Here is a 20,564-nt window from a genome sequence, read left to right as displayed (position 1 = left end):
TTTGATATCTGATACCTGATTCTGCTGACACCTCATGATCACACAGGCTGGTGTGCTTCTTCCATGTGGGCTTATTTACTTCCCTGCCAGATGGGCGCTTGTTTAACTCCAAGCCTTTCTGTCCCCAGACACTCTATCTTTTCATAGCCAGGAACCATCCAACTTCTTCACCACATTTGCTTATACACCCATTTTGTCTTCAGTGATCATGTCAGGAAGGTAAGGTGAGTGTCAAAGAGTGCCAGGTTATTAGAACAAAATGTTCTTGTGTTTAGAGAGGCCTTGAGTAGAGGACCAAAGTCGGTCTGCTATCTTAATACTTAACATATAAATATATGTACACTGGCTCTATCCCTTTCATTATAAATTAATATATTTACATATATACTTTTCTTCATTTATCATGGACCTATTGGTCCAATTGCGAAGGGTTGGGTCTTGTTCATCTTGAGTTGTGATCCATAATTGTGGTAGTTACCTTGTGGTGTCAACTTGTGGAGGGGTAGAGTCTAGCCTGTTAATCAGGTCACAGCTTGATGACCTCATTTGGAGGTGCTAAGCAGATAAATAGCTCGCTGGAGGTGGGACAGACACTCACTCCCTGTGAGACATTACAGATGAGGAGCCTGATGAAGTTATGCTGATACAGCCAGAGCCCTGGAGCTGAAGGAGCCATGTGGAGACCCACGCCAGTGCTGAGATGCTTCTACGGCCACTGGATCCACAAGACTTTCCACCCACTGGCTGTGTTCTTCCTGCATTCGGCATCATTGTATGTGATGCGTGAGTCTTAAGAAGAATTTACAGACTGGTACTGGACATATAGGCTAATATCTGACTTACGGACTTGATCTGGACTGGGCTGGGATGTTTTCTCAATATTCAATTGCTCTTATATATAAAGCTCTTTCTTATGCACATATGAGTGTCTATGAATTTGTTTCTCTAGTCAACCCAGACTAACACAATACTGAGGGCTGCAATCCTTGATCTTTATCAGCAAGTGCTTCAATTCCTCCTCATTTTCACCCAGCAAGGTGGTGTCATTTGCATAGCGCAGGTTGTTAAGAAGCCTCCCTCTAATCCTCATGTCACGTTCTCTTCATACAACCCAGCTTCTTGGTGATTTGCTCAGCACACAGATTGAATAAGTATGGTGAAAGGATACAACCCCGATGCACACTTTTCCTGATTTGAAACCACACAGTGGTCCCTTGTTCTCTTCATACAACTGCCTCTTATTCCATGTACAGTTTCCTCATGAGCACAATGAAGTGTTATGGAATCCCCATTCTTCTCCAATTTACCCTTAATTGTTATTAACCACACAACCGAATGCCTATGTGTAGTCAATACAGCAAAGTAAACATCTTCCTGGTATCCTTTGCTTTCAACCAAGATACAGCTCTCATCAGCTGTGAGACCCCTCATCCCATGTCCCCTCGTGAATCCAGCCTGAACGTCTAGCATCTCCCTATGGAGGTGCTGCTGCAGCCAGGGTTGAATGGTCTTCAGGAAAATGTTACTTGTATGTGACATTAATGATATTGTTGGATAATTTCTGTATTCTGTTGGGTCACCAGACCCAATGGAATGAGTGGAATGAGTGCAAATATGCATCTCTTCCAGTCAGTTGACCTGGCAGCTGTCTTCCCAATTTCTTGGCACAGGTGAGTGACTGCCTCCAGTGCTTCATGCACTTGTTGAAACACTTTTATTAGTATTCCATCAATTCCTGGAGGCCTGTTTTTGCTGATCTTCTCAGTGAAGCTTAGATTTCTTCCTTCAGTCTCATGGGTTCTTGATCTTATACTACCTTTCGCAATTGTTGAATGTCCATTAGTTTTTTGTTTTCTTTTGGTACACTGATTCCGTGGATTCCTTGCGTTGCATTTTGTTATGTGCACCTAGTTCGTTGCTTCATTATTCATAATAGCAAAAATATGAAAACCATCCATGTGTCCATCATTGGGTGACTCAATGGACACAATGTGGTACGTACATGCAGTGGAATAATACACAGTGATGACGAATAATGGCTTTCATTGTGTTGTGATGCTCCCTGCAACATTGAATATTTTCCCAGAGAACCCTTCAGTATTTCACCCCAAGGCTCGAAGGGTTTCTTCAGTTTGGGGTTGTTTTTCAACCTGAGACATGCTGAGGGTGTTCTTCTGTTTCTGCTTTATTATCCAGCTGTTTACACATTTCATTATAATGCTTATTTTGTCTTCAGGAGCTGCCCTTTGAAAGTTTCTATCCAGCTCGTTTACTTCATCATATATTCCACTTGCTGTAGCTAATTTACATTCAATAGCAAGTTTCAGAGTCTCTCCTGGCATCCACTTGGCTCTTTTCTGTTTCTCTTGTCTTCAGAGAGACCTTTCGCTCTCTCCATGTGGATGCTTTCCGTGTCATTCCACTGCTCCTTAGTTAGTGTTCAATCAGCCAAATGTGTTCTTGGGATGGTATACCATCACAGGCAGCTTTACACTTCCAGACAGGTCTTGAAATGTTATTTTGGACGATGAATGTGACACCACGCCTCTTGACGTTGTCATTCCTGGCATGGTGAATCCTATGATTGTCTGATTCAAAATGGTCAGTCCTGATCTATGTCAATGACTAATGCCTAGGATGTTGATCTCCGTGCACTCCATTTCATTTTTGACAACTTCCAATTTTCCTAGACTCATACTTCTCATTCCCTATGCCAAGGATTGATGGTGTTCGCAGCTGCTCTCATTTTGAGTTAGGCCCCATCAGAAACGAAGGCCCTGGAAGGTTTGCTGCATGCACTTCCTTGTGGTTGCCTCTACTTTGAGGAGGCAGCTCTTCCTGAGTCGTCCGTTTTGAGTGGCTTTCAACCTGAGGGGCTCATCTTCAGACGTTCTGTCTGACAGTGTCCCATTGCTACTTCTAAGGCTTTTATGAGTCAGACTCACAGTGCCCTGAGAAGGCAGAGTAGAATTGCTCCATTGGTTTCAAAGACTGTAAAATCTTTATAAAAGTTGACTAGCAACGTTTTTTTCCCACAGAGCAACTGATTGGCTGAGATGGCAGCTAATCAGCTGGTGGCCAGGCTCTTTGATGTTCTTAATTTTAGCTGTGTATGTGTTTTTGTTGTTTAGTTAAGGATGGGTTGTGTTCCTTAAGAAACCCTGGTGGCATAGGAGGGTACCAGGGGAAAGAGAAGGTTTTCTATTACTGTAAAGAGTCTTAGCCTTGGAAACTCAAAGGGGCAGTTGTGTTCTGCCCTACAGGGCTGCTCTAAATCAGAATCGACTTGATGTCAGTTAGTTGGGTGGGTGGCAGTACTTTATAGCAGCAATTGGTGATTTGTTCCTCTCAATAATTTGTTGTAGGCTCTCGGCAGCGGTTACTCACAATCTGAGTTAAAGTAGATTCAGGTGGCATTGCAGGTCATCGCTGCCATTGACACCAATTGTATTCATCCCCAAACCCTTACCAATAGTACCTGTTGATTAGAAAATCACCCCTGTTACTGGTTGTGTGCATATAATTTCCTTGCTGAAGTTCTCTGACAATACCATGCCATCAAACCCACTGCCATCAAGCCAGTTCCAACTCTGAGGGATGGAGTGTCCAAGGCTGTAAGTCTTTACGGGACCAGCCAGCTGTATCCTTTTCCCATGAAGGAGTTGCTGGGTTTGAACAGCTGATCTTTTGGTTAGCAAGCTTCTACCATATATAAAGCTGCTTTCTTTTTTTCATTGAAGTGTTATCCCTGTGACATTTGATTTTTGCAGACATAGCTTGCTGCCTTTTGGCTAGCAGCTAAACATCCTTAAAAGGGTGTTTATTGAAAAGCGCTTTGAATATCCTTTTGTTTGCACTCTGATCCTGTAGAAAGTGGCAGAGCATGAGGGAATGGAGCAAGAATGGAAAAGGAACTCGGGCAGTGTTTCCTTCCCAAAGTAGGGAATACCACCCCCTGCTGTGGGGGAAGCAGCATGCAGGAATGATCCAGGGAAGATGCCAAAGGAGATACCTGGATCTTATCCTGGATTATGGTCTCTCATACAAAAGATTTTAATTGCCAGCGGGGTATGCAGTCATTTTCTTTTTTTCTGAAAAGGGGGCAGAGGACATTTCTGATTTCAGCATGTGTCATATCTACTCACTTTTCTACCTCTTGTACGGGTAAAACTGAGATGAATTTGGCGGTCATAAAATTCTTTGAACTTGTATGTGCTATTGAAATACTCAGAGACACAATTCTCCACTTGTTTGGTTTGATTTTTATTGGTTTTTATTACTTTTCTGGAGCTTTCGATCATAACCATGAAGTAATTTAGAAATTGTCCTATCACCTGTGACAGCTCGTAGCAGAAGTCATTGTCTTCCCTTTCCAGGAAATGCTTCCAGACAGCACACTTTTATTTAGAGGACAGTACGTCTCCTCGAGTCATATCCACACCTCCGACACCTATCTTTCCAATTTCAGGTAATCACTGAGTGTAACTGTTAATGCCTGTTAGATGTTAAATGAAAAGCACAATGTTAGAAGGCTCATTTTGATTGGGGTGCTTTGAAAATGACCACCTTGTAGTTTAGTAAATATTGGTGTTGTCCAGAATATTTAGTAGATCAGATGTCATACACCTAGCTTTATATCCTGTTCTCATTCATTTTGAACATTCTGACTCATTAACTTTGAGCTTTCTTAGCTATACAGATGATACTATTTTTAAGAACGTAAAATTCTTTGGGTACACTAGGTTAGAGAACACAAAAATTGAAAGCAGTGCTATATTACTTAAGAATCCTACTGCCTTTTATGGATTTCTAATACATAAAAGTCTTCCATGATGCTAAATCAGTGAAATAAGTGTAGATAGAAGAAAAAAACAAAATAAGAGTAAAGTCCAGATCCTTTATGTAAGAAAACAGTTCCAAACTACACTAGGAAGAAATAAAGTGGTGGGAGTAGTTGTGTGTGGTTGGGCGGGGAATACAAGCACAAAGAATGGGTGGTTGACTGACACTTAAAGCCAAAATGTTGAATGGTGATTGTCTGGGAAAATATTGACTATTTTTATCATAATTGGTTTTGAGGTTAGCATATTCAAAACCTAGTTGGGGTTATGTTGACTAATAAACTCATTGACTCTAGAGTTGACATTAATGAATATCAGTGGTACTTATCTAATCAACATCTTATAAAAGCTAAAAAGGGAGTTGTCTGGAAATATATAAATGAGGGCAGAGGTCCTAGAGGATATGGGGTGAAACAAGGCCAAACAGAGTCACCTAACCAGAGTCCAAACGCAGACATTCAACCCTGCTCATTTTACAGAAGCCTCTGCTTAAATTGCCTGGTGTTTACATATCATTGTGAGAGCCCCAAGATCAACATGATGTCAGCGTATGCAATCTCCTGACCTTAAGATAGAAAGATGGAGATGTGGGTCGTAGATGACATTAGAATTCATGTAACTCCTATTGATGTGGTATGTAGATGAAGCCTATTTATAAGTCAAGGGACTCAAAAGGCAAGGTTTTTCTTATTTTCTCATTTATCAACATATGTGGGGTTTCGAAGACTCCATGGAACTAAGGAACTTAAAAATCATGACATTTTCCCACTAGCTTTGAAACCCCCTCGTAAGTGCGTACCCACAGCTATTCTGTGAATTTCTGTTTTCTCCCTTTTTATTAAAGGCTCTAAACTTATTATCATAGCGCACCATCTCTGAGTAACGTGTTTAGCATTTTGAGACTGTCACCTGTCAGTTACCTGTTGGACTTTGATTCCCATCACTTTCAAACACATTTCTTCTGCACACCCATAAGCGTGGGCGTGCAAATTAGTTCCAGTCTTTTCCCACATCCAACATAGTTTATGATAACCAGCTATTCTAATAATACTATGTTAGGGCCTTATCCAGGAATTCTAATATTCTCATTTTGAGGGTCTGGGGAGTAATAATGCTGTCACTTTTCAATAGCATTGCTTGAAATGCTGTGTACCTGCACACTTTCCAAGATTGACTCCGGATCGCCTGAATGTGCACATTTTCATGTCCAACCCCACAATGAGAATATGTCTCACTTTCTCGCAGACCAATGAAGAGGAGAAATTACCCAAATATTTCATTGTTAATAGTCAGTCTACTTATAAAAGGAGATTTACCATGTGGTACAGTATCAATGAGTGATTGAGGGACAGAAACTGGGAGATTTAATGTTTAGGTGTGACAAATTATGTCTGTGTTTGTATCTAATTATAAGAGCTACTTCTAGGCAAGATCTTTCTGTAGGTGTGAAGGTGGAATTACACCTTTGTCTAGTGTTTCTTAAGCTTGGCTGGCTAATTCAATTTTAGTATTCAGGTCCACTCCTTTAAAAGAGAGAACAGATGGATTCTAAGTTTTTTTTAATCAACAAATTCTTGGTAACCGAAGCTTAAAAAATATTAGATGGCTTAAATGCTGAACATCTGTTGCTGTAAATAACTGTTTCTACTGAAATGTATTTGATGTCTCCTTGCCAGAGGAATCGCTTGTGAAACTGCATGCTGCGAACTAGTAATATGTTTAATCTACGAACGTCTTTCCAGGAAAAGGGGGAGAAAAAAAAAAAACACCACTTAAAATAATCTGGCCCCTTCACAATTAATTAACAGATCAAATGACTTTGTTTACATAGCATATTTTCAAATAAAAACTCTTGAAGTTTTACAGATTAAAAGTCCCAAAGGTTTTTGACATCATCGTTAATGAATATTTTGCATATAAATGTTTTCTCTTATTTATGGCGAGAGGGAAAAATGCCTTCAAATGCAGCCATCTGACTATTTGACTGTAAGGCATTAAAGTGTGCAGCTTAATCAAACTGAAGTTGGATGCATAGCATGCTTATTCTGTGGTGAAACTGAAACCGGGTTGTGTCTGTGTGGTTTGATTTTTCCAGAATTTTACACACCACCCCCACTCCTGCTGAGACAGGATTCATAAAAACAGGCAGCCCATTGAGAAGGAGAGGCTTTGGGTGGCATTTACAGCTAACCATCCACAATGAATTGTTTTCTCTTTAGAATATGCATGGAAAAGGCATTCTTGGTGAAGTCAGATTTCTAAACTCCTGGTTGTGATTAAGAGCCCAGGTAGAGAAGGCTGTTCACTGTCACTTAGTGTTTCATTACCTGGTGAGTCAGAGTCTGGTCAGTGATTCTCAAGCTCAGGTCCGCCCCACTATGTGAGCGCTTCCCACCGGCCTGCGATCTGTGGGACTGGAATCCCGAGAATAAACCAACTTCTCAGTTGCTTTCAGAAATAGTACTTTGTAGATGAGAGGGGCTGCCACTTCTTGTGAAGTATCCTTCCTGATATAATTGTCTTTTTCCTTTGCTTAGATGACATTGGAGCAATTCCAATAAAGCACTTTCCAAAGCAAGTTGCTGATTTACATGCAAGTAATGGGTTTACTGAAGAATTTGAGGTACGATGATTCCAGTATGTTTGTTTAAGGTAACATAGGAAGCCGTCCATTGACAGGAATCAACTGGAGGCTATTACATGACCTTCAGGCATTGAACCCACTTGCATTTCTAGAGAAAGTCTTAATTCTGTGCTCATCCATGTGTCCTGTTGTGTTGTTAGTGTGTGGTTGTCATATAATTTATAAAATGGGTTTTAATTGTAAAAAGCCAAGTTGTATGAGTGAACAAAAGGTGTTTTGTAATTATTAATTCTCCCCCCTTAAGATACAGATCTATAGCATTTTAATTTCAATTCATCGCAGTGCTTAGTTTTCACTTTGTGAATAGTACATAAATTATATTAAACTACTAAATTTCATGATATTCCACCAAAGTACATACAAACTCTCGTAGGTAGCATAGCTTTACCTATAAATGTAAGATCATTTAGATCATGTATCACATCAGGCAAAAATGACAGCTTCTCAATTTCGAAAACCATTTGAACTTTCCAGAAATATTTTTGATATCAAGGGAAGAGAAATTTACTGAAGATTTGCCATGGCCCACTGAAGTACCAATCAGTTAAACAGATTTAAAAACCAAAATAGGAGTCATAAACTTAATAATTTTAAAACAACATTGCTGTAGAATTGATTCGGACAGAGTGGGATTGCTCCATAGGGTTTCTGGGTCTGGAAATCTTTCCAGAAGCAGATCACCCATCTCATTCTTCTTTCACAGTGGTTGGGGGGGTTTGAACCGCAGACTTTTCAGTTAACAGCCAATTGTTTAACCAGGCCTGCAACCCCAACCAAATAAAAGCTAACATTCATTCATGCGCCCATACCTCTCACTGCCTTTGAGCCACTGCTGGCTCATCGCAGCACTACAGATCAGAGCACAACGCCTCTGGATTTCTGAGGCTGTCAGTCTTTATGGGAGTAGGAAAGATTATCTTTCTCCAATGGAGAGGTGGTTTTGAACCGCTGACTTCGAGGTTTGTAGCTCAACTCCAAACCCATTATGCCACCAAGGCTCCTCAAGTCACACACTGGGGTTGTTGTTAGGTGCCACAGCAACTTCCGTACAACAAAAAGCCCTGCCCAGCCCTGTCCATCTTCCCAATTGTGGTTATGCCTGGGCCCATTGCTGCAGCCACTGTGTGGGTCCACCTTGGTGAGGGTCTTCCTTGTTCGCAGCCTCCCTCCTTTACCAAGCACGATGTCCTTTTCAAACATTGGGGACATTAATGAGCAATAGATAACTAGCGGCAGGCCTGAAATTCCAACTCAAGTCTGTGAGTCCATAACTCGTGCCCTTTCCAGTAGGCAAGCCTCTTTGCCTCTCCCTACTCCCTCTACCCACCCCCACCCCCACGCCCAGGTACTCGATGGGCCACCTGCTTTAAGCATTGAGTCCACTGAAAACTGAATCTGAACAGAGGTACTAGCAATTCACCAGTGTGGTGTGGGTGTGGTTTGATTTCAGGATATGCCTACTCAGCACCATCGAGTCTATTCCAATGCATAGAAAACCCACGAAAGGTTTCCAAGACTGGACTTCTTCTTTTTTTTTTTTTCTTTTTTAACATTTTATTAGGGGCTCATACAACTGTCATCCCAATCCATACACACATCAATTGTGTAAAGCGCATTTGCACATCGTTTCACAAAACATTTTCTCTCCATTTAAACCCCCGACATTAGGTCCTCATTTTTCCCCTCCCTCCCCGCTCCCCCCTCCCGCATGAGCCCTTGATAGTTTATAAATGGGTATTTTGTCATATCTTGCCCTGTCCGACGTCTCCCTTCATCCACTTTTCGGTTGTCTGTCCCCCAGGGAGGAGGTCACACACAGTTCCATGTAATCGGTTCCCTCTTTCCTACCCATTCTCCCTTTACCCTCCCTGTTTTGCCACTCACACCACTGGTGACTGGACTTCTTTATGGGAGCCAATAGCCTCATCTTTCTGGGACTGAGATGGCTTATGGGATAGCTGGTGGGTTTGGACAGCTAACTCTGTCCTTAGCAGCCCAACACTTGCCCAATATTGCCACCAAGGATACTTAGGATCCTTGCTTAGAAAAGGAAAATACCAGAAATTAGAAAATTTTAAGACATCAAAAGAAATAGGAATAAAGTGTGTTGAGCTTTTTGTTTTGTTTTGTTTTGGGGGGGTTTCCCACTAACTTAACAACAATAGAAGCTTAACATAAGCCTAAAAGAAATCTAACTCACAGTTGCACTGAGGAAGAAAGCAGTGTGAAGTAACACTGAAGTAAAGAGGGATGCTCTGAAGAATAACATATTGAGAGGATCAAATCACTTTTCCGACCGTAAGCGGGCTGTTACTATCTGTGTTACATGTGAACACAGAGGCGCTATCAGGCTAACACCAAATCAAATCATAATTGAAATAGCCAGCCTGTCTCATCTTCCAAGTGTTAAAAACCATAAGTAAAAATAGGACTGCTTGTAAATAAGAGTCACAGACAGCAAGTGCCCAATGACAGATTCATGGTTGTCAAAACTATTAGATAATTCTGAGTATTACTAAACCACTGATAATATAAATGAATCAAATGACCTCCCATTTTTACACAGAGGTTTTTTCTTCATCCCACGGTTTTTAACTCAAGCCCGACTAAATAAATAATTTCATTAACGTCATAGTTTTCTTAATAACTGATGATGCTACGTCTTGTAAGTGGCTCACTTAGTAAGTTGCTTTGAAGCCTGGAGAGCGATCATTTGTTGGGAAGTGTCTGAGAAGTTTGTGTGGTGGGGTGAGGGGGTTGCGTCCGATGCTGTTTGAGTCATAGAAGTACTTTATCGAAAGGGTCAAAAGGTTGCTAGGGCTTTCACAATGTTTAATAATTGTCATAGTGTGTTCAGATAGAAATCATCTCTGCAGAGAATTTTAATTCATCGTAACTGAGAATTGGCAGGAATCATTTCTCTGTGAACCAACAGAAAGCTGTGCTCATTAAATACATACTTATACATAAAGTTTGTTTCAAAATGACATGATATGTAGAATTAAAAAATTCAGGAGACTTAAGTATTTTGATAGCACTAGATCTACCATTATAAACTAACAAGTCACTATTGACTCTTTAAAATTGCTCAAGAGACAAAAATGGGTCACTCATTCAGAGGTTCAAAGAGTGCTGTAGTGGTCAAACAGAGTAGTTAGAAAGTAGAAAATTCACACTGTCCCCATTTAAAAATGTCTTTGTTCTTCTTTTAAATCATTTTAAAGTTCCAAAATGGGACGAGGCTTTGATGTGCTTGCAACTGTTTGATAGTATTGGATAAATGTATTTTTTGCATGATCGTGGTTTTCCATTGTAAACCTAATGTAAACACTTTTTTTTCTCATTTGTCGTGTGCTGTGGAATATGATTTCTTTACTTTTTTGGCATTCATTTCCTCATTAGACACTGAAAGAGTTTTACCAGGTAAGGCATGATTTCACTGCATTCTCTTTTAGCAAAGAAGTAGTTGTAAGATGTTAAATAAAAAAAAAAAAACTTTGATATTTTGATAGATTATTGCTTTTCTCCCTTGTTTGAAGGCACTCTCTTTGCCAGCACGCAGCTCACAATGGTGTCCCTGCGATTTCTTTGCAGGAAGTTCAGAGCTGTACTGTGGACTTAGGTATCACAGCAGACAGCTCCAACCACCCAGACAATAAGCACAAGAACCGATACGTTAACATCGTCGCCTGTAAGTCCGGCCTCAACTCAGCTCCGTCACCACTGCGACTGCGGGCCTTTGCAGCGGTGACCTGACACGGCTGACAGAGACCTGAAGCATAGCTCTTCCAGGACCTTTGCATCAGGGAATGAGACCTGTGCTGGATAGATAATGCATGGCACCCTGCCCCTCAAAAACATTCTCTGCTTCTTGGCATGCTTTTCTTTCCCACGAAATCAAGCCCATGTTAATCCAGTCCCTTCCTCCAGCCCATCTTTGCTTGGGGCTTCCGTCATTATGTATGTTCCATGATCTTAATCTAACTGACCCCATTGCTTTCCAGTCAATTCCTAGTCATAGCAACCTTGGCACGCACTCATCCATGCCTCATCCATTCGCTGCCATGGGGTCAGTTCAGGCTCATTGAGACCCACTAAGGTATAAGGACAGGGGAGAACTGCCCTTATGGGTATCTAACACGGTACCTACTCTGACCCATTCCCTTCTCCTAATGGGGCTCCTCCAAAGCACTTGAGCCCCACGGAAGAAGTGATTCCCAAACCCCTCGTTCCAACTAATTGGAATGATCGCGAATGCATCCATGGTCATCTTCCTCCATTGTCGCGGCGGAGCCACGCCCTCTCTTCTCGGACGGCTCTTGTGGCTGGTAGTCGTGCCTCCTTGTGGTGCTTCCCTTGAAAGATGTTAAAAAGAGCTGTGATCATGCTCAGAACCTTCCCAAGCACTCTGCTGCCGCCTTCTCTGCCGCCACCCCCACCCCCACCATGTCCTGCCACCCTTCCCTAGCTTCCTGGGTCCGTCACGTTTCTTCCCCACGAGGAGCTTCACCGTTCACAGTCCCAGGACCCACCTTTAAAGCCTGGTCCTTGAAAATCTAACTAAGATGCCAATTTTATTCCAATCTCGATGGCATCTTTTGTCATTATCCCCAACGAGTACACGTTTTGTTTGCATATCTCCCTGGCACTTAGTACCTCTCTTTTGAACCCTGGGCTTCATTTTATGTGCATCTGTCCTATTCTCGACAGCGGGGACTTTTGATAGGTATTTGTCTTGTGTTATCTCTGTCATTCTGTAGCCTCAAAAGGCCTATTGCAGGAAATTCTTCTCTACGTTGATTTTAGTGCTAGTTGATAAGTTATTATGCACATGAAAATGACCTTTGTTGTACTAAATCATGGCCTACTGCAATGATAATGATTTCTCCCTTTGTTTCTTTATTTTTATTTCAGATGATCATAGCAGGGTTAAGCTTGCACAACTTGCTGAAAAAGATGGCAAGCTGACCGATTATATCAATGCCAATTACGTTGATGTAAGCATGCTTTGATTTTAAAGTTTATGGAAGTAATATCAATCTAGGGACTTGCTATACCACAGTGGCATGCATATGCTAGTGCTTAGTACGTGCGATTGAATGGTTAATAACAAGTACACATCAGCAACTTATAATGTTTACGAAACCTCATGACCAACAGGATTTGGATTGACTGACTGACACTCAAGCTATTGCCCTTGGTTTATCTGTTCAAGTTGCAAATGTATGCTTGAGTCAACCCCGACTCATTGCAACCTTACAAGACAGCGTAGACCTGCCCCCAGAGGGTTTCCAAGCCTCCCCCACCTCACCCCCCAGCCTGTAATGTATATGGATGCAGACTGGGTTGACAGTTACTATGATGAACAGCAGTGTCCATGCTTATTGTAAATATCCCATCACTCCTAGCACAAGGCTGCTCCTGTGAAAGATGTTCAGTAAACGTTAAGTTATTGTCATCATTGAGTCCTGCAGTCTCACTGAGACCCTGCAAACAACAGAACAGAACATTGCCTAGTCCTGTGCTGCCCTCGCTAGCTTTCCTACGTCTGAGGCCATGGTTGAAGTGCAGGGTCAAGCCATCTCATTGAGACGAGTGGTGGGATCAATAAATAGTGACCAATATCTTCCCATGAAAATGCTGACGAAAAGGCAAACAAGCAATTATTAAACCAGGTATCAGCCTTTCCCATCTTGGGTATTCTTCTGGATGCCCTGGCTTTGTGACATTTATCAGAGCTCGTCAGAGACCTTTAAACCACTGTGGTTAATTGAAGGTCAGCTGCACGCAGCCTTCCCTGACTCGGACTTCTGTCTAGTTGCCTTCGAGTTACCGCTGGATGGGAACACTGAATTCAAAGAAGCAAGTAGTGGGCATCAGTATAAAGTGGGTTGACTGTAGGGACGCGCTTCTTGCTCTCAGACAGGGCCATGCACATGCCCCAGGGCACATGGGTTTGAAAGCGAGAGCTGGTTTTGACTGAGCTTGTCTCCTGGCTAGCGGGGGATCTTGGAAAGTCACTTCGCTCGTCTGAGCTTCAGTTTCCTCTTCTCCAAATGTGGGATGCTGGGATTGGGGTTAATGTTTATACAGCATCATGACCAAGCCTTAGTGCTCAGCGACAGATAACTTAGTGATTAGCCCTGCTCAGTGCGCCTCCATTGAGGCCCCAGCGCGAGCAGCCGCCTTACTGCTGTAAACAGTGGAGCCCAAGGTCTCAAGCGCATTTCCAAACAGCACCATGAAAGACCAGATGCCACGCTTAGCAAATCAATTTGGGTTCAATGCTCTTGGACTAAAGGCACGAAGGACGGTGGTTCTAGCACAGCCAAGGCAAGTTTCGAGTTACGAAAAGCAGAGTTGTACAAGAGTGAACAGTTATCTTGGCTGGAGCTGCCAAGCTTCTCTCGCTTCACACATTTCCAAGTGATGGTTTTCTTTGAAAGAAAAAACGAGCCTTAGTGGGGGTGCTGTGTAAGCGCTGAGCTGCTAACCACCAGGTTGCCGGTTCAAACCTAACAGCTGCTCCACAGGATTTCAAAAGATGTAACTGACTGCTCCCTTAAAGTATCACAGCCACAGAAACCCTCGTAAGGTCGCTGTGAGTCACGTTGACTCAATGGAAATGAGTTTCGAGAGAAAAAACGTGCTTACCGTAAAGCACTTACATATTGTGCAGTCAGAAGGGCATGTATGTCAGATACTAAGAAACGTTTGGCATCGCTTCTCGGCCTTTTGGCTAAGATCAAGTGAAGAAACGTTTGGCATCTGTCGTTTCAGGGCTACAACAAGCAGAAAGCATACATCGCTGCCCAGGGCCCACTGAAATCCACAGCGGAAGATTTCTGGAGGATGATATGGGAGCACAACGTGGAAGTGATCGTCATGATAACGAACCTCGTGGAGAAAGGAAGGGTACGTGGGTAATCCTGCATCACCCCTCCCGGGGAACACTGGGAGAGGCGTGCAAGTTTGGCAGAGTTGGTGTTGGGAGCAGTTAACGTGATGAAAGCCAACGGGCACTGGGTTCTTGGAACCATGGGACCTGACGGGCAACGGTTAGCATCAGGGGTTGAAGAGCGTCACCATGCCTCCAGCTGCACACTGAACACTGATGAGAGGGATGTGGCTTTCGGAATTGCAGCGTAGAGTGCTTTCCACTTCAGTGCTCGGGGCCTGGGTCCTAAGCCTGGCTTGGCCTTTCACTGGTAACTTAATATGCTTCTCCTCCATGGTCTCACCTGGAAGGGCAACATCTGAACTAGATTATCTCAAATCTCTTTCAGACCAGGCTTCTACCCCGTGGTCTCACCTAGGACTAAACAAAATGAAATGAAAGTAAGGAGCCCTGGCCGTGCAGGGACTATGCGTTGCACCGCTCACGGCGAGGTTGGAAAGCACCAGCGATTCTGCAGAAAGACGAGGCTGTCTACTCCAGGGAAAGACTGTCCTCTGGGAAGCCCAGAGGGCGGGGTCAACCCTGCCCTTCAGGGGAACTAACAGTCAGAATTGACTGAATGGCAGCGAGTTTAGGGGAGGAATCAGAATGGACTTCAGGACAGTGAGTTTGGGGTTTCGTTTCTGGTTTGGGGAAAAAAATAAAGTATTCAGGAAAGTGAGGAAGCCCAGGCCTCTCCCTGGCCCAGACCTTCCCCTGGGTCAGAGACGGCATTCCCTGTGAGCCTTTGAAATACAGCAATGACACCTTCGCTTGGCCTTTTGCAGAGAAAATGTGACCAGTACTGGCCTGCTGATGGCAGTGAGGAGTTCGGCAACTTTCTGGTCACTCAGAAGAGTGTGCAAATGCTTGCCTACTATACTGTGAGGAGCTTCACTCTAAGGAACACAAAGATAAAGAAGGTGAGCCAAGCCATAATGAATATCAGTCATTGATATTGGCCAATTGATTGTCACATTTCTATCACTCGTTTTTACTGTACCCATGACTAGTTACGATCGATAAGATAAATTTTGTATCACTAGTACATTTCAAGCCCAAAGACTTTGTTAGATTCCTTGGGTTATAAATACCCTGTCCTTGGCTTCGCATGAGAAAGAATTCACCCTGAAGCCGGTGGTGACCCGAGGCCAGAGAAGCCCCAGCATGGCAGAGGGGCAGCAGAGAAGGAGGGGTGGAGGGTGGGGTGGTTTGAAGTTTCAGCCTTTGGGCGCTTTCCACTGGGAGGCGTGGTCAATGGTACTGGTACTGGTTGGCCAGTATTGAATTAAGCCCGCCTGGCCTAGATTGGGGCCCTCCCAGGTGTACTGGCTTCCTGTCTCAAAGGCCTGAATTTGTTCATGCCCTCTCACCTTTACTGGCTTCTAACTTCCTGTATTGGGGGAAGGGAGGCCTTAGCATGTAGAGGGACAACACTAGTTTCTGCCTCTAGCTACCTAACAACTTCTTGAGTTGTTCAATGCCAGCCATGGCTTTGGAGCCAGGCTAACCCTGATGCCTGTGGGTGTAGTGGACATGAGGTGTCAATAGAAATTCTTCTGCGCCAACACTAGTGGTAACCGCATGGGATGGCCCTGATAGCCTAATTCCAGCTTCCAACTGTAAGGAAGGAAGATGGAAATGATGGGGAAGGACAAAACCAGAACCATGGCAACATACCCTTGGGTTCCATTATGAGCCACCAATATCCGCTACGCATCCTAGTTTGCTGTTCTAGAACTGTGTGTGTGTGTGTGTGTGTGTGTGTGTGTGAGATTAACTGTCTGAACCTTTACAGGGCTCCCAGAAAGGTAGGCCGAGCGGGCGAGTGATCACACAGTACCACTACACGCAGTGGCCTGACATGGGGGTGCCAGAGTACGCCCTACCAGTGCTGACTTTTGTGCGGAAGGTGTCCTATGCCAAGCGCCACGCCGTCGGGCCCGTCGTTGTTCACTGCAGGTAGGTCTGCAGCGTGTTCCTAACCCCCTAGAATGACTATTGCCAGCAGACATCCATGAAACACGTGGTTGCCTTTTTTTTTTTTTTTACGCCAATGATTTCAGGAAGTGAGGGAGATAAAATCTTATGTCCATTTTCCAAAGTACTAGCCCCCAAGGAAGGTGCTCTGGTGGTGCCGTGGTGAATTGAAGAGTGATGGTTCAAATCCAGGGACAAAGGTGTGGTGATCTGACTCCCTAAAGATTGCCACCTTGGAAACCCTCCGGGGCAGTTCTACTCAGGTTTCTAGGGCTACTGTGACATGGAATTGACTTGGCATTTAAGGGTTTGGGGGTTTTTGGTTCATTTGTTTTTCATCCCTAGGAAATGCCAGACTTTGAATGTCATTGATCAATATTTCATAGAACCTTGTGTTTTTACAAGATTCATTGTTCAATTTTATTACTCTGTTGAATGTCAACATCTTAACTGTGTGAGGTGGAGCAATGTTTTATCAGGAAGCAAGCATTTGTTGCAGGATCTAACACCAGGGCACATCCCTGCCTCCAGGAATTAAAACATGTTGAGTTAAACCAAAAGAAACCCAACCTCAGTGTTGCGGAATCAAGTCTGACTCTTCGTGACCCTGTCGGACCGAACGAGAATGGCCCTGTGGGTTTCTGAAGCTGTAAATCTTCCTGGAATCATACAGCCTGAACGTGCACCGGGGAGCAGCTGGTGGTTTCAAACTACCGACCTTGAACTTAGCAGCCCCACTTGTTATCCAACCCTGCCAGCAGAGCTCCGTATTGTCGAGTTCCTGGGCCATGTTTATATTTGAGAAACTGACTCACAGGATAGAATCTGGCAAAATATTCTGAGGTTGTTTTTCAGTCGTTGGGACTCAGAATCACAGTTTCATTTTCCTAAGTTCTTTCCAGCATATGGCAAGACATGTGCTAGCCTTTCCTTGTTGTCCAGGTACTTGCATTTCCAATCTCAAGTTCTTTCCTTTCAAAAGAAGAGGACAAAGAAGATTTTAAATGTTCCATCTGATACATTTCAGTTGAAAGTCACTGCAAAAAACGAGCCCTTAGTGAGTGATGACTGGGGCCTGGGCTTTACCTGCGAAAGTTCCATTCACTTCCCAGGGCAATGTTTTTGTCAAAGCAATGTCAGACTGTACTTCACATAAGCAAGTGGTTTCCTTTGATAGCTTATCTAACCCACTCTAATTACCTAGCCCAGGAGTTGTCCTCAGACTCGAAGTTTGAGAAATCCATCTTGAGCCTTTTAATCTGTTAGCCTGACAATAGGCTGAGGAAAACAGGAAGATGCCGAGAAAATCCGCTCTGAAGGTCAGGAATTGTTTCTTAGCAAATGGAGAAGCACCTGCTATTGTGCAAAGCAGGTGCTAATTTTCCACTCTAGCACTTCCTACTTGCGGAAGCATTTGAAAAGAAGCCCTGGCTGTGAATCCTGTCAATAGATAATGGCCCTTTAGAAAGGACTGAAGGTATGCTTTATTCCTTAGCATCTCTCCGCAGTGATATTTTCAGCTGAAACCCTGAGCAAATTCTTTTCTCCACGAGTACTGTACCGAAAACTTTACAAACACGTCTACTGGCTGGAGAGCGCCAGGGACATTTCTTATTGAGAGTTTGGTGAAGTTGGTGTTTCTATTCTTCTCAGATTTAAATGTCTCTCCGCTCTGCTCTGATCCATAATCTCCTCACTGTGTCTGTCATACATAATGAGCAATAAGTACAGCGATAAGAAGCAGGCTGTTTTTCCTGCTTCACCCAGAGCCAAAAAAGTTAAAAAGGAAACTTTGGATTTGTGCCTTGAAGCACTGTGCCTCTGCTTAATTCTTGGTAATTTGAGATCGCTAAGTAATTTATGGTGTGACTCGTGTGCTTTGGGAAGGCAGTAGTTTTAATTAGGCAGCTAGTCAGGACCTATGTTCGGATATATATTTTTTTAATATCATTTTGTTGGGGGCTCTCACAGCTTTGATAACAATCCATACATCAATTGGATGGAGCACCTTTTGTACATAGGTTGTCATCATCATTTTCAAAACGTGTTTTGTCCACTTGAGCCCGTAGTATCAGCTCCTCTTTTTACCCCCTCCCTCCCACCTCTTCCACCCTTATGAACCCTTGATAAGTTATAAATTATTATTATTTTCATATCTTACACCATCTTCTGTCTCCCTTCACCTGCATTGCTGTTGTTCATCTCCCTCAGATCTATTTGATGCATGACATTGAACTCTTTCTCTCTTTGTGTTTGCTCAGCGCTGGAGTTGGAAGAACAGGCACGTATATTGTGCTAGACAGTATGTTGCAGCAGATTCATCAGGAAGGAACTGTCAACATATTTGGCTTCTTAAAACACATTCGCACACAAAGAAATTACTTGGTGCAAACTGAGGTATGGTAAAGAGGATACCTTTAATCATCTAAGGGTTGGGAAGGTCACAGAGCATGAAAGTTGTACAGACCAGGGATTTTATGGCCAGCCTTGGTAGGGCTGTAGCTAAGCTCTTAGATGCTAACCCAAAAGTTGTTGGTTCCAAACCACAAGGCAGCTTGTGGGACAAAGATGTGGCCAGCTGCTTCCATAAAGGTTACCGCCCTGGAAACCCAAGGGGGTGGTTCCCCTCTGCCCTATGAGCCTGAAGCAACTCAATGGCTATGGGTTTGGATTTTGAAATCTGCAAAGTCATGAAGGGGTAACTTACATTTTGTCTGTTTTGTGACCCAATGGGAAATGTCCTTAAAGTGACATAGGCCACAGAGAAGACCACCCCCAAAATAAGAATGAGTAGATCAATCAACACCCATCACTTCTAGCTAAACACTCAAGTTTTCTATACAGGTAGTGAATTAATGGATTCATTTTCTTCTTTTGAAAAAATGAATTATGCTCAAATTATATGCCCTTGAAACCATGATGGTGCTATTGGGAAAGCTATGGACTGCTGACCACGAAGTCGGTAGTTCAGACTCACTAGCTGTTTGCCAGGAGAAAGATGGAGCTATTTGCTCCTGTAACCCTGCATTCTCACTGTGAGTCAGAGTAGACTTGATGGCTTTGGGCTTGACTTTGAGGGCATAGACCCACGTGGTTCACTCATGTCTGACAGAGAACCCAGTCTGCAAATCTGTATTTGATTTTCACTCTTTATAAATAAGAAGGTGAATTTAACTAGAAAACTATGGGTGGCGTCTTGAAAGCAATAGGAAGGATGTGGCATGGCCCCTCCTTGTCTACCTGCTGAGCCGCAGGCCTTTTTAGGTTCATTCAGGCCAGAGTTGGGTCGCAAACACAAAGTCATCTGCAGCGTAGGAAAGTCTCAGAAGCATTTGTTCATCCTCAAGTGGAACCTGGGGTAAAACTAACAGATATTCATGCCGGTTCTACAGAGGTGTTTTTAGTCAATCGAGCTATAAATCTGTATTAAATATACTGTGGACTGAGCTCTGGGCAGTCCCAGTGGGCTTACAAGCTACACAATAAGAAAACCTCAGGTCATCGCTGAACTGACCTTCAAGTCAGATAAGAGCAGGGAAGGGTCCCAGACATGAAGCCTAAGAGAACGATTGAGGACTGTCTCCATACCTGATGCCATCAGGGTGATTCTGATTCATGGGAACCCCTTGTTACCCTGAATGTTACCATGGCAACCCCGGGTGACCACAGAGGAGAGCTGCTCCCCTGGCTTTCTGGGGCCGTTGTCATTCTGGAAGCAGATGACCCGGTTTTCGAGGATGCCACTGAGTGGGTTTACACAACCCGGCTGTGGGTTAGCGTTGAGCACAAGTGTCCTTACAATGGCATAGGCCACAGAGAAGGAGGCCTTGACTGTCCACAGAGAAGGAGGCCTTGACTAAATGACCCGTGACTAAGTAGAAAGCTGGAGTGCCAACAAGGAGCAGACCCACTAGAAGTGTCACCCAGGGCCGCTGAATGGATCCTCACCCACAGCACCCGGCTTTGGGCGTCAGCCATGCTCACGTAGAACAGGATGTGAAGTTGGGCCTGGGGTTGGAAAGGTCGGCAGAGAGGGTATTGTGTCACTTTCCCAAACCTTCCAGCCTCCCAGTCACCACTATCCATACACAACAAACAAAGACTTGCAGGCTGTGGTGGGCTGTCTTCTGCCTTAGCTGCCTGCTTTCCTGTCTCACTTCTG

General features: G+C 43.6%; 1 protein-coding gene across 6 annotated transcripts in view; it reads left to right on the top strand.

Moving 5' to 3' along the window:
- The window catches only part of PTPRZ1 (protein tyrosine phosphatase receptor type Z1), a 207,364-nt gene that overhangs the window by 172,364 nt on the left and 14,436 nt on the right, over positions 1-20,564 (top strand). For 4 of the 6 annotated variants that reach the window (XM_045288711.1, XM_045288709.1, XM_045288708.1 and 1 more), the window contains exons 14-22: positions 4,377-4,468; positions 7,379-7,464; positions 10,888-10,908; positions 11,080-11,176; positions 12,400-12,482; positions 14,266-14,400; positions 15,211-15,345; positions 16,221-16,384; positions 18,664-18,799. In XM_045288711.1, the coding sequence (XP_045144646.1) occupies positions 4,377-4,468; positions 7,379-7,464; positions 10,888-10,908; positions 11,080-11,176; positions 12,400-12,482; positions 14,266-14,400; positions 15,211-15,345; positions 16,221-16,384; positions 18,664-18,799 (949 nt within the window). The remainder of the gene's footprint in view (positions 1-4,376; positions 4,469-7,378; positions 7,465-10,887; positions 10,909-11,079; positions 11,177-12,399; positions 12,483-14,265; positions 14,401-15,210; positions 15,346-16,220; positions 16,385-18,663; positions 18,800-20,564) is intronic. The other 2 variants (XM_045288710.1, XM_045288707.1) reach the window with 1 other exon arrangement.

This window comes from Echinops telfairi, unplaced genomic scaffold (assembly GCF_000313985.2).
Source record: "Echinops telfairi isolate 266 unplaced genomic scaffold, ASM31398v2 ScPeMD7_23;HRSCAF=83, whole genome shotgun sequence".
NCBI classification, from domain to species: Eukaryota; Metazoa; Chordata; class Mammalia; order Afrosoricida; family Tenrecidae; genus Echinops; species Echinops telfairi.
Note: the sequence above shows the minus strand (reverse complement) of the source record. Positions and strands in the feature narration are given on the sequence as shown.